The sequence below is a fragment of the Scyliorhinus torazame genome, chromosome 15, assembly GCF_047496885.1.
Source record: "Scyliorhinus torazame isolate Kashiwa2021f chromosome 15, sScyTor2.1, whole genome shotgun sequence".
NCBI lineage: Eukaryota > Metazoa > Chordata > Chondrichthyes > Carcharhiniformes > Scyliorhinidae > Scyliorhinus > Scyliorhinus torazame.
This window is the reverse complement of record NC_092721.1, coordinates 154,284,722-154,300,850: the sequence shown is the minus strand read 5'-3', so window position 1 is coordinate 154,300,850 and position 16,129 is coordinate 154,284,722. Positions and strand designations below refer to the sequence as shown.

Sequence of the window (16,129 nt, the reverse complement as noted above, 5' to 3'; positions counted from 1 at the left end):
TATACCTTCAATTCACCAAGAGGCCGAGAGAGCGAGTAAACATAAGGCTTTATTAGTCGTGAACTTGCCTAGCCAGAGTCAGTTGTGCAGATGAGTGCCACCCGCAGGTGGCCAGGTTATACATGGCCCCGGTGAGGGCGGAGCCAGAGGCGGAGTCCACCGGGGTTACAGTACAGTACCTGGAAGCAGCTCGTATCACCACTTCCAGGTCAAAGGTTACATTAGGTGGATACAATGGTTACAGTGTCATGCATTATGGTGAATACATTCACCACATTCACCCCTGTTAAAAAATTAAGTCCAGCGGGGGTGACATGTTTCATTACATATTCAGTCTCTCTGGAGGCCGGATCGTTCTCTTCGACCTCCTCAGCTCTGGTGGTGTGGCGGGCACAGTCATTGCAGGTGGTGACTCCAGGGGCGTTGTGTCTGGAGCTGGAGCCTCAGTCCGGCGAGTCGGAGACGGTTGGGGTGTGGGGGTAGGCAGGAGGGTGGTGGGTGGCATCAGTGTTGGCGCAGGACAGTACAGGAGACCCAGGAGGGCGGACAGCGGATGAGGCGCGTTGGCAGGGGAACCAGCTGGTGCCAGGTCTCGTAGGGAGACCGTATCTTGCCGTCCATCCTGGTGCCCGATGTAGGCCTACTGGGGGTTGGCGTGGAGCAGCTGGACCCTCTCGACCAGTGGGTCGGTCTTATGGCACCTCATGTGCCTCCGGAGAAGGACAGGTCCCGGCGTTGACAGCCAAGGTGGAAGCGAGACCCTGGAGATGGACTTCCTGGGGAAGATAAACAAACAATTGTGAGGGGTCTCGATCATGGCTGTGCAGAGGAGTGATGTGATGGAGTGGAGGGCGTCGGGGAGGACCTCCTGCCAGCGGGGGATTGGGCGACTTCTAGACCTGAGGCTCAGAAGGACGGCCTTCCATACTGTCGCATTCTCCCTCTCCACCTGCCTGTTTCCCTGCGGGTTATAGCTCGTAGTCCTGCTCGAGGCGATGCCCTTGCTGAGCATAGCTCATCGCTCATGAACGATATACCTCGGTCGCTGTGGATGTAGGCAGGGAAACTGAACACTGTGAAGATGCTGTGCAGTGCCGTTATTACAGTGGCCGAGGTCATGACTGGGCAGGGGACAGCGGGACTCCTCGTCGATGACGGTGAGAAAATATATATTACAGTTGGTGGAGGGGAGGGGCCCTTTGAAATCGATACTTAGGCGTTCAAAGGGCCGGGAGGCCTTTACCATGCGAGCCTTGTCTGGCCGGTAGAAGTGCGGTTTGCACTCCGCGCAAACTTGGCAGTCTGTGTCATTGCCTTGATCTCCTTGGTGGACAGTGTATGGAAAGGCTCAGTAAACCAAGGTCCACCACACTAAGAAAACAAAAAGGGACGGTCAATAGAGAATTAAAGGTGCTATAGTTAAATGCGCGCAGTGTACAGAACAAGGTCGATGAGCTTGTGGCCCAGATTGTGACTGGCAGGTATGATGTGGTAGGCATCACAGAGACATGGTTGCAGGGGGTTCAGGACTGGCATTTAAACATCCAGGGATTCACAACCTATCGAAAAGACAGAGAGGTGGGCAGAGGGGGCGGGGTTGCCTTGTTAATTAGGAATGAAATTAAATCAACAGCACTAAATGACATAGGGTCAGATGATGTGGAGTCTGTGTGGGTAGAGTTGAGGAACCACAAAGGCAAAAAAACCATAATGGGAGTTATGTACAGGCCTCCTAACAGTGGTCAGGACCGGGGGCACAAAATGCACCACGAAATAGAAAGTGCATGTCAGAAAGGCAAGGTCACAGTGATCATGGGGGACTTCAATATGCAGGTGGACTGGGTAAATAATGCTGCCAGTGGACCCAAGGAAAGGGAATTCATTGAATGTTTACAGGAGGGCTTTTTGGAACAGCTTGTGATGGAGCCCACGAGGGAACAGGCCATTCTGGACTTAGTGTTATGTAATGAGCCAGACTTGATTAAAGATCTTAAAGTAAGGGAGCACTTAGGAGGCAGTGATCATAATATGGTAGAATTCAATCTCCAATTTGAAAGAAAGAAGGTAGAATCAGATGTAAAGGTGTTACAGTTAAATAAAGGTAACTACAGGGGCATGAGGGAGGAACTGACGAAAATCGACTGGGAGCAGAGCCTAGTGGGAAAGACAGTAGTACAGCAATGGCAGGAGTTTCTGGGAGTAATTGAGGACACAGTGCAGAGGTTCATCCCAAAGAAAAGAAAGGTTATCAGAGGGGGGATTAGGCAGCCATGGCTGACAAAGGAAGTTAGGGAATGCATCAAAGCAAAAGAGAAAGCCGATAATGTGGCACAGAGTAGTGGGAAGTCAGAAGATTGGGAAGGCTACAAAAATAAACAGAGGATAACAAAGAGAGAAATAAGGAAAGAGAGGATCAAATATGAAGGTAGGCTAGCCAGTAACATTAGGAATGATAGTAAAAGTTTCTTTAAATACATTAAAAACAAACGGGAGGCAAAAGTTGACATTGGGCCGCTCCAAAATGACGCTGGTAATTTTGTGATGGGAGACAAGGAAATAGCTGAGGAACGAAATAAGTACTTTGTGTCAGTCTTCACAGTAGAAGACATGAGTAATATCCCAACAATTCCGGAGAGTCAGGGGGCAGAGTTGAATATGGTAGCCATCACAAAGGAGAAAGTGCTAGAGAAACTAAGAGGTCTAAAAATTGATAAATCTCCGGGCCCAGATGGACTACATCCTAGAGTTCTAAAGGAGATAGCTGAAGAAATAGTGGAGGCGTTAGTTATGATCTTTCAAAAGTCACTGGAGTCTGGGAAAGTCCCAGAGGATTGGAAAATCGCTGTTGTAACCCCCCTGTTCAAGAAGGGAACAAGGAAAAAGATGGAAAATTATAGGCCAATTAGCCTAACCTCGGTTGTTGGCAAGATTCTAGAATCCATTGTTAAGGATGAGATTTCTAAATTCTTGGAAGTGCAGGGTCAGATTAGGATAAGTCAGCATGGATTTAGTAAGGGGAGGTCGTGCCTGACAAACCTGTTAGAGTTCTTTGAAGAGATAACAAATAGGTTAGACCAAGGAGAGCCAATGGATGTTATCTATCTTGACTTCCAAAAGGCCTTTGATAAGGTGCCTCACGGGAGACTGCTGAGTAAAATAAGGGCCCATGGTATTCGAGGCAAGGTACTAACATGGATTGACGATTGGCTGTCAGGCAGAAGGCAGAGAGTTGGGATAAAAGGTTCTTTTTCGGAATGGCAACCGGTGACGAGTGGTGTCCCGCAGGGTTCAGTGTTGGGGCCACAGCTGTTCTCTTTATATATTAACGATCTAGATGACGGGACTGGGGGCATTCTGGCTAAGTTTGCCGATGATACAAAGATAGGTGGAGGGGCAGGTAGTATGGAGGAGGTGGGGAGGCTGCAGAAAGATTTAGACAGTTTAGGAGAGTGGTCCAAGAAATGGCTGATGAAATTCAACGTGGGCAAGTGCGAGGTCTTGCACTTTGGAAAAAAGAATAGAGGCATGGACTATTTTCTAAACGGTGACAAAATTCATAATGCTGAAGTGCAAAGGGACTTGGGAGTCTTAGTCCAGGATTCTCTAAAGGTAAACTTGCAGGTTGAGTCCGTAATTAAGAAAGCAAATGCAATGTTGTCATTCATCTCAAGAGGCTTGGAATATAAAAGCAGGGATGTACTTCTGAAGCTTTATAAAGCATTAGTTAGGCCCCATTTAGAATACTGTGAGCAATTTTGGGCCCTACACCTTAGGAAGGACATACTGGCACTGGAGCGGGTCCAGCGGAGATTCACACGGATGATCCCAGGAATGGTAGGCCTAACATACGATGAACGTCTGAGGATCCTGGGATTATATTCATTGGAGTTTAGGAGGTTGAGGGGAGATCTCATAGAAACTTACAAGATAATGAATGGCTTAGATAGGGTGGATGTAGGGAAGTTGTTTCCATTAGCAGGGGAGACTAGGACCCGGGGGCATTCATTGTGGAATTCATTGCCACAGAGGGCGGTGGAGGCCGGGACGTTGAGTGTCTTTAAGACAGAAGTTGATAAATTCTTGATTTCTCAAGGAATTAAGGGCTATGGAGAGAGAGCGGGTAAATGGAGTTGAAATCAGCCATGATTGAATGGCGGAGTGGACTCGATGGGCCGAATGGCCTTACTTCCGCTCCTATGTCTTATGGTCTTATGGTCTTATGGAGAAGGGCAGATTGCGGGCCTTAATGAAGTGGGTAAGCCGGGTGACCCCCGGGTGACAGAGGTCATTGTGGATAGCCCGAAGTCGGTCATCTTGCGTACTGGCCCATGTGCCGCGGTACAGGGCATCTGGGGGCTCGTTGAGCTTCCCAGGACGATACTTGATATCGTAATTGTAGGTGGAGAGTTCGATCCTCCACCTCAGGATTTTGTCATTTTTAAATTCTGCCCCGTTGTGCGTTGTCAAACATGAAGGCGACCGACTGCTGGTCGGTGACGAGGGTGAACCTCCTACCGGCTAGGTAGTGCCTCCAGTGCCGCACGGCTTCCACTATGGCTTGTGCTTCCTTCTTGACCGATGAATGTCAGATTTCGGTAGCGTGGAGGGTCCTAGAGAAGAATGCTACTGGCCTGCTCGCCTGGTTGAGGGTGGCGGCCAGGGCGACGTCTGACGCATCGCTCTCTACCTGGAAGGGGATGGACTCGTCCACCGCATGCATTGCGGCCTTGGTGATGTCGGCCTTGATGCGGCTGAAGGCCGAGTGGGCCTTATCCGTCCGGGGGAAACTGGTGGTTTGAATAAGTGGGCGGGCTTTGTCCACGTAATTTGGGACCCACTGGGCATAGTAGGAGAACAGCCCCAGGCATTGTTTTAGGGCCTTGAGGCTGTGGGGAGGGGGGAGTTCTGTGAGGGGGCGCATACGGTTGGGGTCGGGCCCCGGGAATTCCGTTCTCCACGACGTAGCCGAGGATGGCCAGTCGGGTAGTACGGAAGACACACATTTCTTTGTTGTTTGTAAGATTGAGGGATTGGGCGGCCTGGAGGAACCTCTGAAGGTTGGCGTCATGGTCCTGCCGATCATGGCCGCAGATGGTCACGTTGTTCAGGTACGGGTATGTCGCCCGCAAACCGTACTGGTCCACCATTCGATCCATCGTTGCGTGAACCGTTAATTATCTGGCTGTAGTCCACAACCATCCGGTTCTTTTCCCCGGTCCGGACGACCACCACTTGCGCTCTCCAGGGGCTGTTGCTGGCCTCTATGATCCCTTCACTCAACAGTTGTTGGACCTCTGACTTGATAAATACCATGTCTAGCGAGCTGTACCGCCTGCTCCTGGTGGCAATGGGCTTACAGTCAGGAGTGAGATTTGCAAAGAGTGAAGGAGGGGGGGACCTTGAGGGTCGCGAGGCTGCATACTGTGAGGGGGGGCAAGGGTCCGCTGAACTGTAAGGTCAGGCTTCGGTGATTACATTGAAAATCCAATCCGAGCAGTAGGGGGGCGCAGAGGTGGGGGAGGACGTAGAGCTTAAAGCGGGTATACTCCGCGCCCTACATCGCGAGATTGGCAATACAGTACCCCCGGATCTGGACCGAATGAGACCCGGAGGCAAGGGAGATTGTTTGTGAGGCGGAATAGGTGTGGAGGGAGCAGCGCCTTACCGTTTCGGGATGCACAAAGCTCTCCGTGCTCCCGGAGTCGAAGAGGCAGGGGGTCTCATGGCCGTTGACCTGGACGACCATCATATGAGTTCTTTAGCGATTTCGGCTGCGACTGGTCGAGGGTCACCGCGCCCAGCTGCGGGTACCCTCCGTGGTCGGTGGAGTCACAAGATGGCGGCCCCCATGTGTCGCACGTGTCGGACAGGATCGAAGATGGCCGCCCCCATCAGTTGCACGTGTCGGTTGGTGCCGGGTCCGGGGCCAAGATGGCGGCCCCCATGAATCGCACGTGTTGGTCGGTGTTGGGGCCGGCGGCCAAGATGGCGGCCCCCACGATTCGCACGATGCCGATGATGCATCTGGAGGGGGCGTTCCGGGCAGGCAAGCAGCCACATTGCGGGGTCTGTGGGGCTGCGAGTCCATCGGTCGGGCCTGGTGCATTTTCGATTTCTGGGCCTTAGATCGGCCCAGACAGACTCTCGCATCGTGCCCCTTTTTCCTGCAGTTGCTGCACGTCGCTGAGCGAGCTAGGCAACGCTGCCGGGGGTGTTGGCCCTGGCCGCAGAAGTAGCATTGCGGTTCTCCGGGCTGGGCTGGCAGACGTGGGGCGCAGGCCTGCGACGTGAGGCGGGTTCGATGGGGGCCGCGACGATAGCGTCCACGAGGGGTTCGTCGGGCCCGCAGGGAACACGCTGAGGTTCTGGTAGCCACCTCCAGCGAGGTAGCTAGCTTTACCGTGTCCCACAGGTCGGAGGTCCCGTTTTCCAGCAGACGCTGCCTGATATAGCTCGAGCGGACCCCGGCATGTAGGTGTCCCGGATTTGTGAGTTCATATGCTCCTCTGCCGGCACATCTCGGTAGCTGCAATTCCTCGCGAGTAGAGTCAGGGTTTCCAGATACTCGTCCAGCGATTCTCCGCCACGCTGAAGGCAAATAGTGAGGAGGTGTCTAGCGAATACCACATTTATGGGCTTCACGAAGTGCGCCTTGAGGGTTGCGACCGCCTCCTCGTACGTGGCTGCTTTCTCAATGATTATCGAGATTCGATGGCTCACCCGAGCGTGGAGGAGTCGCAGTTTGAGGGTCTCCGAGGGAGCTGTTGTGGAGGAGTCGATGTAGACCTTGAAGCATCAAAGCCAATGTTCAAATATTTCCTTGGCTTCAGACGCGCGGGCGTCGAATTCGAGCCTGTCTGGCTTTAGAGCGGCTTCCATGGTGCTGTCTACCAGTAATAAATTGATATATCAATTCACCAAGAGGCTGAGAGGGCGAGTAAACATAAGGCTTTATTAGTCGTGAACTTGCCTAGCCAGAGTCGGTTGTGCAGATGAGTACCACCCGCAGGTGGCCAGGTTTTATATGGCACCGGTGAGGGCAGAGCCAGAGGCGGAGCCCACCGGGGTTACAGTGCAGTACCTGGAAGCAGCTCGTGTCACCACTTCCAGGTCAAAGGTTACATTAGGTGGATGAAATGGTTACACTGTCATGCATTATGGTGAATACATTCACCACATAGATATTGTCAGAAGTAGTGTTGTCATAGAAGGAAGATTATTCAACCCATTGTGGCTCTTCTAGCCCGCAGTCTAGAATTAGAAGGCATCAGGCAGAATTTTATCCTCCCCTCTAGGCAGGTTATTTAGGCGGGAGTGGGGGAACATAAAACTGAATGGACAGGAATCCCCCAGAAACCTGCCCCCCAAACCCCAGCTGCAATTTGACATTTTGTCGGGCAGGATATTTATTGCTCAATTCTCGTGCCCTGAGGTCATGAAGAGTCAACCACGTAGTCTGAGACTGAACTCATAGATGGGCCACGTCAGCTGGGACACTTGTGAATCAATTGTTTTTTTTACAATAATCCATCAGATTTCGTCTTCATTGAGCTGATCTGGCAAGATGGGATGGTCTCCCTCTGTCACTGGCGGGTCAGGTACAGGCGGTTAAAATGAACGTGTTGCTGCGATTTCTGTTTATTTTCCAATGCCTGACGATTTTGCTGCTAAAGGCATTTTTTAGAGAGATTGAAGAGATGATTACCTCATTCATATGGGGAGGGAAGGTGGCCTGAATTAGAAAGGTGCTACTACAGTGGGGAAGGCAGGCAGGGGGTTAAGGTCTTCGGAACCTGATTTATTACTGGGTGGCGAATGTGGAGAAGGTCCGGAGCTGGGTCACAGGGCTGATTCCCAATGGGTCAGAATGGAGGAGTGGTTGTGTAGGGGTTCGGGATTGAATGCGCTAGCAATAGCGGCGCTCCCAACAGCCCCTGGGAAATACTCAGGGAGTCCGGTAGTATTGGTTCGTTGAGAATTTGGAGGCAGTTTCACCAGCACTTCGGTTTGGGGGCAGGGCCAAGGGAAATGCCGATTTGGGGGAACCATAGATTTGAGCCAGGGAAGTGGGATGGAAATTATCGGAGATGGGAGGAAAAAGGAATTAGGACACAAAAAGATTTGTTTCTTGAGGCTCGGTTTGCAGGATTGAAGGAGCTGGAAGTATTGGCTGGGGCAGGGGGAAATATTTAGATAAATGCAGGTTTGAGACTTTGCCAGAAAGGAGATACAGAGCTTCCCGATAGAGCCGGCCTCCACATTGCTGGAGGAGATGCTACTGACAGGGGGACTGGAGATGGGGGTAGTGTCGGCGGTTTACGACCCTATTTTGGGAGAAGAGAAGGCACCGCTGGGAGGGATCAAAGCAAATTGGGAGGAAGAGTTGGAAGAGGATATGGAGGAGGGTTTCTGGTGTGAGGTGCTCCGGAGAGTGAACGCCTCCATCTCGTGCGCGAGGTTGGGGATGATACAGCTGAAGGTGGTATACAGAGCACACCTCACGAGGGCGAGGATGAGCCAGCTCTTTGAGGGGGTAGAAGATGTGTGTGAACATTGCAGGGGGGGCCCCACAAACCACGTTCATATGTTTTGGTCCTGTCCGATGCTGGAGGATTACTGGAAGGAGGTTTTTAGGGTAATCGCTAAAGTGGTGCACGTGAAACTAGACCCGGGCCCCAGGGAGGCCATATTCGGGGTGTCGGACCAGCCGGGGTTGGAAACAGGCACGGAGGCTGATGTTGTAGCTTTCGCCTCGTTGATCGCCCCAAGGCAGATCCTATTGGGTTGGAGAGCAACCTCTCCACCCTGTGCCCTGGCGTGGCGGGGGGACCTGTTGGAATTCTTGACTCTTGAGAAGGTGAAGTTTGAACTGAGGGGAAGGATGGAGGGGTTCTGCAATTCATGGGCATTATTTATTATGCACTTTCGAGAATTGGATTACATCGAACATTAGGGGGGGGTTGGGAGGATTGGAGGGAGGGGGACGGTATGTGTTAATGGTGGCTATGAGTGATTCCTGATTCCTTTTTGTTATTTGTTTATGTTAACATGTGGCCTGCTGTTTGGGGGTTTGGTGGGAGGATGGGATTATTGCTGTTGATATGGGGATTGACATTGCATTCGTTACTGATTATTATTTATTGTTGGTGGGTGTAAATTTGGGAGAAAATATGAAAAAGGGAGAATAAAAATATTTTAAAAAAAGATTTCATCTTCATTGGTGCTAACACACCGATTACTATATTTAATTTCATAACTTGCTAAGATGGTTAGGCCAATTTAAGCAAAACCTTCTCGTTTTGAATAGTTAAGACTATTATCATACCTAGCTGGGCTGGATTTATACCCTGGGCGGGATTCTCCGAAATGGAGGCAGCATGTCCACGCCGTCGTGAAGGCCGTCACGTTTCACGACAGCACAAAACGGGCGTGGGCACTACCGACTCTGGCCCCGATAGGGGGCCAGCACGGTTCTGGACCAGTTCACGCCGCTCCAGCCTCCCTTCCCTGCGCCAACTGGGCGCCGTGCCAACCCACGCCTGCGCGGGGGACTTCCTCAACGCGCCGGCCCTGACGCAACATGGCTTGGGGGGTTCAGGGGCCAGCCGCGTAACAAAATAGGGCCGGGGCTGGAGAGGCCGGCCTGCCGATCGGTGGTCCCCGATCGCAGGCCAGACCCCATTGGAGGGCCCCCCTGGTGAAGGAGCCCCCATGCCCCCCCCCCACCCCCACAGGCCGCCCCCCGACCCTGTGCGCAGAGTTCCTGCCAGCTGCGAGCAGGTGTGGACGGCGCCGGCGGGACTCTGCCATTTCCGCGCAGCCGCTCGGCCCATCAAGGCCGGAGAATCGGCGGCCCGGCCGCGGACAGCGGCCCGCGACCGGCGCCGCGCCAATCACGCCGGTGCAAATGGTGCCGATTCTCCGCTCTTCCGAGAATCGCGTGCTAACGTCGGGGCGGCGAGGCGCGGTTGCGGCGATTACCCGGCCCGGTGCGGGGCTCGGAGAATCCCGCCCCCTGCACCCTGAATTAATGGGCAAGGATGTAAGACATTCATCACCCAATCTGCTATACAGGTACTAAAGTTCCTGAGACGTTTGGTTAATGACTTTTTTGAGATATTTGATCAAGTGAAAGACTTTTCTACCCAAACTGCATGATGTTGGTCCACGTTGTGAATTTGATTAAACACTGTTGAACACCAAAATGTGTATATATATCATCAGCTTCCAGTTCTGGTGCTGTACAATCCACTATTATACATTGAAAGTTTCATTATACAACAGCTAATTCTACTGTAAAATAACTGATCAGAATAGCATATAGGCAGTTTCACAAGATTTCAGCAACTGGAATGGGATGATCAAAACATCACCACAATATATTTGTGCCTAAAAGTTTATGCATGGAAATGTTCAAGATTATTTATTTGTTAGTGGTAAATCTTGAATAAATACGTGGGGTCTATCGAGGGCAGCCATACCAAACCACTTAGTCGATATTGCTTTCAAGTTGCAACCTGAGATCGTGCAAGGATTAAAACCCCCCACTATATATTGAAATGCTTCTGTTTCCAATACATCAGAATAAACATTTTGCCCATTGCCAATGTAAATAATTTGATGGCTTTGTCCTTCTACTTATTTTTTCCAATATGTTATCCCGTCTATTCCCATACAGGTACAAGTGGGAATGAATGTGACGTGAGAAGCCTGGGGTTTGAAGAGCTCTCCTATATGGAATTCCCTTCCCTTGATCCTAGAAACAACATGATTTATGTGGAATTTGCCACAATGAAAGAAAATTCCTTGCTCCTGTATAACTATGACAACAGAGAAGGTGCTGAGGGAGAATTTCTTGCACTGGAAATAGTAAATGGTAAAATCGAGTTTTCTTATAATCTTGGGGGTGGAACTGTTCGCCTGGTAACTGATCAGCAAGTAGCAGATGGAGAGTTTCACAAGATTTTTGCAACAAGGATGGGGACGGTAAGAATATTTTCACAATATGATAGACCTATTCACCTCTACCTTACTAAAAATTATCTTTGCACTTGCTTCCTTTAAGAACATCTTGACTTCTTTTGTCAGGTTTATGCCATACCTTTTAGATCCATTTTTCCGATTAAATATTCCCACATGTACATGTATAATGGGCTTTTCCTACATAAATTCCAATTTGGCAACTGAGTGAATGTGTTGACAAAATCTGAGCTATTCTCCTGAGGCGTGAGAGCTGAGAGAATTTTCATCTCACTTGAGTAAGTTCTCAGCTTTATTTTAAAGTTTTAATTTTCTATTTTAAATATTTGCAGTTAGTTTTTCCCCCAACCCCCCTTCATTTTAGGCTCTTGACACCCCTGTAAAATTTAAAATGGCTGCTCCTGTTGGTGCTGACTTGGCTCCATTTCCTAAGGCCACATGTGGCTGTGATGGGCCATGGTATATTTTGTGTTGCAATGTCATGACTACAATCAAACTGAGTTGTTGTATTGCAAAACAATCAGCTCATCAATTGTAAAGAAAGATATGGAAACAAAAACTGTGGGCGGGATTCTCTGTTCTCCGATGGTGATTTCGTATTCGGCAATCAGGTGGAGAATCCCTTTTTGGATGCTCCGCCCTCCCCAGAACAGCATCATCGAAGGCGTGCCGCACACTGTTAAGACGGCCTCAGGATGTCACCTGAAGGTCCTCCCCAATGCTCCACCCACGATGGGCCGAGTTCCTGACCGCGCGGACGTCATATGGTCTCAGTGGTCGGGAACCCGGCGTGGCGGCTGCGGAATGTGTCCAGCGCCGCCACAATCGGGTGGGGGCCGTGGTGCTGGCCGGGGGGGGCTTCGGCGAGGGCTGAGGGGACTGGTGGGGAGTGGTCGGGGAGTAGCGAGAGGGTGTCCGGGGGGGGGGGGGGGGGGGGGGGCACTATTTGGCAGGTCGGGTCTGCGCACGGCCAGCGCAATGTTGTACAGCGCGACCGCTGCAGGTAATCGGCGTGCGCATGTGTGGCCACGGACCTGGCAATTCTCCGGCCGTTTTTGTCATGGAGCCCAGGTGTTTTACGTGGCGTGGCTGCTAGACCCTCACTGGTTGCAATACGCCACGGATTCTCCGGACATAGCCTGGAAATTGGAGAGTCCAGCCCAATGCATCCGTTGAACAGTTTCCTCCCAGTTCCTGGTCATATATTCCAAATTCTGATGCTTACGCCAAGATACCCCAAGGCACCTGAGCACCAAAGACAGATTTTTAATTTCCCTGATCTTGTAGAAATACTAATGGCTGGTGTCAAACGAAGAGGAAATGATTTTCAACCTTGCTATCCTTCTGGTTGCCGGAGTTGTTCCCTTGAGCTTTCCAGCCCTCTAATTTAAAAAGATATATATTTTATTACAGAGTTTTCATTTATAACAAACAAACAAAATACACAATAATGATATGGAAAAACGGATATTACAATGTACAATATTAGAAAAAAAAGAAATTCAACAAGTTGCCAGACAATGTCCCAGTAATCCAGCGTGTAAGCACCCCGTGCACAGGGTGTAGATCCAGCCCTCTGGGAAAGAAGGTGCCGCAGGTTCAGAACAATCTGGTGAAAAGTATGTTGACTCTCTTGGGTGAGGAATTCAAAGTCTCAAACCCAAATAATCTTGAATTTTGCCGTTAATGTATTATGATTAACAGCTGAAGCAAGGGCGATGTTAATAATTAAACTGACAGAAGTTTCGAGCCTTAATTCCCTCACGCAATGAATGGAATTAATTGCAAACAGATTCTTACGAAAATAACAGAAAGAGGTCCCCTCGGTTCTGGGATGGTGAAAAAGCATTCAATGAACAAAAAAGGTGTAAAAACATTGAGAAGAGTTGAAAAGAAGTGAAAACCATTGGTGAATGGGTGAAATAGACAATAACTAAAAGAAAATGAGGAAGGAAGAAATAGTCTTCAAAAAATGAGATACAAAAATTTGAAGTTAGCATTCAAACCAGAAGACTGCAGAGAGCCCTGGTGAGAAACTGGGGGGAAAGTTGGATAGCCTCTGAAAATAATGTGCGATTATACTGTATCCATTCCTTCCAATGTGGGCAGCATGCGAACAGTCATGCTGCCTGCTGATTAAGATGGTTGTTTCCTGCATACAGTGCCTGTTTTATGGCTTCAGCAGAGAACCAAGTTCATGCAAAACGAGCATCACTTAAAGCAGCATGCATTTCTTAAAGGGGAGATGCATCCAGGCTAGAACAGGGGCTGGAAGTAGCTGGCAAGACATTCTGAGCAGGGAAAAACAGTGGGTAATGGGGCAAAGTGGCAGTGGGCATGGTCCACGGTTCTCTGACGCAGCACTGGTGGAGATTAGGAGGAGAGAGGTTCTCGATCCACAGGATGCAAGGAGGGCCTTTGGAAAAAGTAGCCCAAAGAACCTGGATGCAGTGCCAAAAGAAGTTCAATGATCTCACGTGAGTGATCAAGGTCAATGAATACATCTTCAAATTCCATGGGGGGGATTCTCCGTCGGCTGATGTCAGAATCTGGAAACGTGATTGGACGGAGAATCGGTTTTGACGGCAGAATCGTGGCGGCTGCCAATTTCACGTCAAATCACAATTCTCCGGTGCCGCGACAGCGTTGTCAATTCATTCCAGAACGCACGTACAGTAAACACCATTGGCATATCATTCCACGATTCTCCGCTTCCACTGGAGCGAATTCCCGAAGACGAGGTTCACTTGTGCTTTTAAAAATCATGAAACTGGCGGCATGAGTAATGAGGGAGAGAGGGTCCGGAAAGTGTGCAACGTCGCCATAGTTTGCTGAAAGTCGTGCCGCTGGCTGGGAAGCTGCTGCCAGGGCTGGGAGGAGTGCGGGGTGGTGGCCAGGAGGTGGGCTGTTGGGTCGGGTTGGACGGGCATGGAACACTATATCCGTGGCCTGCAAGGCATCCATGCAGCTGAGCATGTCACTGACTGTCCACTATGAACTTAGGGCCACAGGCCATATGGCACCCCCAGGGCACCCCCCCCCCCAGGTGTCCTCTGGCCCCAACACACCCATCAACGGGATGGGCGTACTCCAGCACACCCAGTGTGCCACCTTGTTGGCTGGGTTGAGTGTGTGCGCGGAGTGAAGTTTGTAAATGCGGCTGCAGCTTGTCAGCCTCCTGAATGTCAATCGCGGAGCTGACGAATCCCGCACCGTTTTTCATTGGAAACAATTGTGTTCCATGTGGCGCCGGTGCTAGCCCCTCCGCGGTTCAGGTGCGGCGCCAGTTTTGTTGTCGTGGAAGTCCACGAATCCGCTGAGGTGCAGAGGCCCATCTGTGAGCTAGTTAACTCAGTACCATAAAAGCCGGCCCAGGTCGGAGCCGAGCTGCAATGTAGTCCCGACTGGGACTGGCACTGTTACTTGTAAATAATTTCCTTTAGAAATAAATCATTGCCCAAACTCTTCTTTCCGGACTCTGTGACTACAAAATTTGCGATGAGGATAAATGGAATTACATTCGGTGCAACTAACCATTTGGTGCACAACCACCACTCTTCACGAAGGAATAAAATTTGCACCATTTTGAAAATGCCGCTCTTTGGCAGACTCGATATATTTGATGAGGGTGTAGAGGACGGTCTCAGTACGCCGAGCGCTTGCACTGTTTTTTTAAGGCGAATTATGTTGTTGGTGATCCCCGGATGGTAATTCTTCTGACCACCTGTGACGCCCCAACTTTCAGCGACATAAAGAGCCTGACGAACCCCACAGCGACAGGTAGTATTGGGAAAGCAAGGGGGCTGCAGAAGGATTTGGACAGCTAGGAGAGTGGGCAGTGAAGTGGCAAACGAAATACAATGTGGAAAAGGGTGAGGTTATGTGGTAAACCACTGTGTTCTGATATTAGAGGATGTACGGTAGAACCTGCACTACAGGTTCACCTGTGGCCCCTGCATGCTAGCTCCGCCCAGGAGGTGGGTTATAAATATGCGTGGCCAGCTCGCAGCCATTTCGCCAGCTGCTGTGGGAGGCCACACATCTGATACTAATAAAGCCTCAGTTTGGATTCAACTTCGTCTCCAGTCAAATTGATCGTGTCTCAATTTATTTGTATCAGATTCAGAAGATGGACCTCCAGATTAAACCAGATCACCTGCAGCTGGATCCACACGCAAGCGACGCCAGAAAGGACTTCCAGCACTAGCTAGCTTGTTTTGAAGCGTATATCAACGCGGCGCCGACCCCTGTTCCAGAGGCACAGAAGATTCAAATATTGTACTCCAGACTCAGCTCCAAAGTCTTCCCGCTGATCCAGGATGCACCCAATTACGCAGATGCCATGACTTGACTCAAAGAAAATTATGAACAGAAGACGAACACGCTCTTCGCCAGACACGCGCTCGCAACGCATACTCAACTACCTGGTGAGTCAATCGAGGACTTCTGGAGGGCCCTGATCCCACTAGTGCGGGACTGTGACTGCCAGGACATTACAGCTAAGGAGCACTCATATCTCCTTATGCGGGACGCCTTTGTGACTGGGATTGGGTCTGATGTTATCAGGCAGCGGCTCCTAGAAGGGGCCATGCGCGACCTCGCAGAGACTAAAACACTAGCGCTTTCCATGACGGTCGCCCTGAGCAATGTCCAGTCCTACACTCATCCTATGCTTCATGGGCCCCACACACAGCCACCACAGCGGGGACGCAACCCACCCAATACACCTGCGCTAGTGATCTCTGGGGGGCCCCGATGCTATTTTTGCGGCCAGCAAAAACACCCCCGCCAACGCTGCCCGGCCCGCGCTGCCCTTTGTAAGGCCTGCGGGAAGAAGGGCCACTTCGCTGCCATGTGCCAGGCCCGCTCAGCGGCCGCGGTAGCCCCCACCCCACCCGGTCATGGACAATGGGCGCTGCCATCCTCCTCTCCTCCCCAGGCCATGTGCGACCAATGGGCGTCGCCATCTTCTCCCCCCACACAACACGTGCGTTTCATGGGCGCCGCCATCTTGCTCCACCCCCACAATGTGCGTTCCATGGGCGCCGCCATTTTATAATCCCCAGGACCTCCGGGCGCCGTCATCTTGTCCATCCTGCAGCACATGGACACCAACAGCGTTCCAGGACCTCAACTCAATGGCCACCTC

At 50.9% G+C, this 16,129-nt stretch overlaps 1 protein-coding gene across 3 annotated transcripts in view; it reads left to right on the top strand.

Moving 5' to 3' along the window:
* LOC140391915 (protocadherin Fat 4-like) overlaps nucleotides 1–16,129 on the top strand; it is a 264,299-nt gene that overhangs the window by 127,012 nt on the left and 121,158 nt on the right. For all 3 annotated transcript variants that reach the window (XM_072476961.1, XM_072476960.1, XM_072476962.1), the window contains exon 10: nucleotides 10,679–10,986. In XM_072476961.1, coding sequence (XP_072333062.1) covers nucleotides 10,679–10,986 — 308 coding nt within the window. The remainder of the gene's footprint in view (nucleotides 1–10,678; nucleotides 10,987–16,129) is intronic.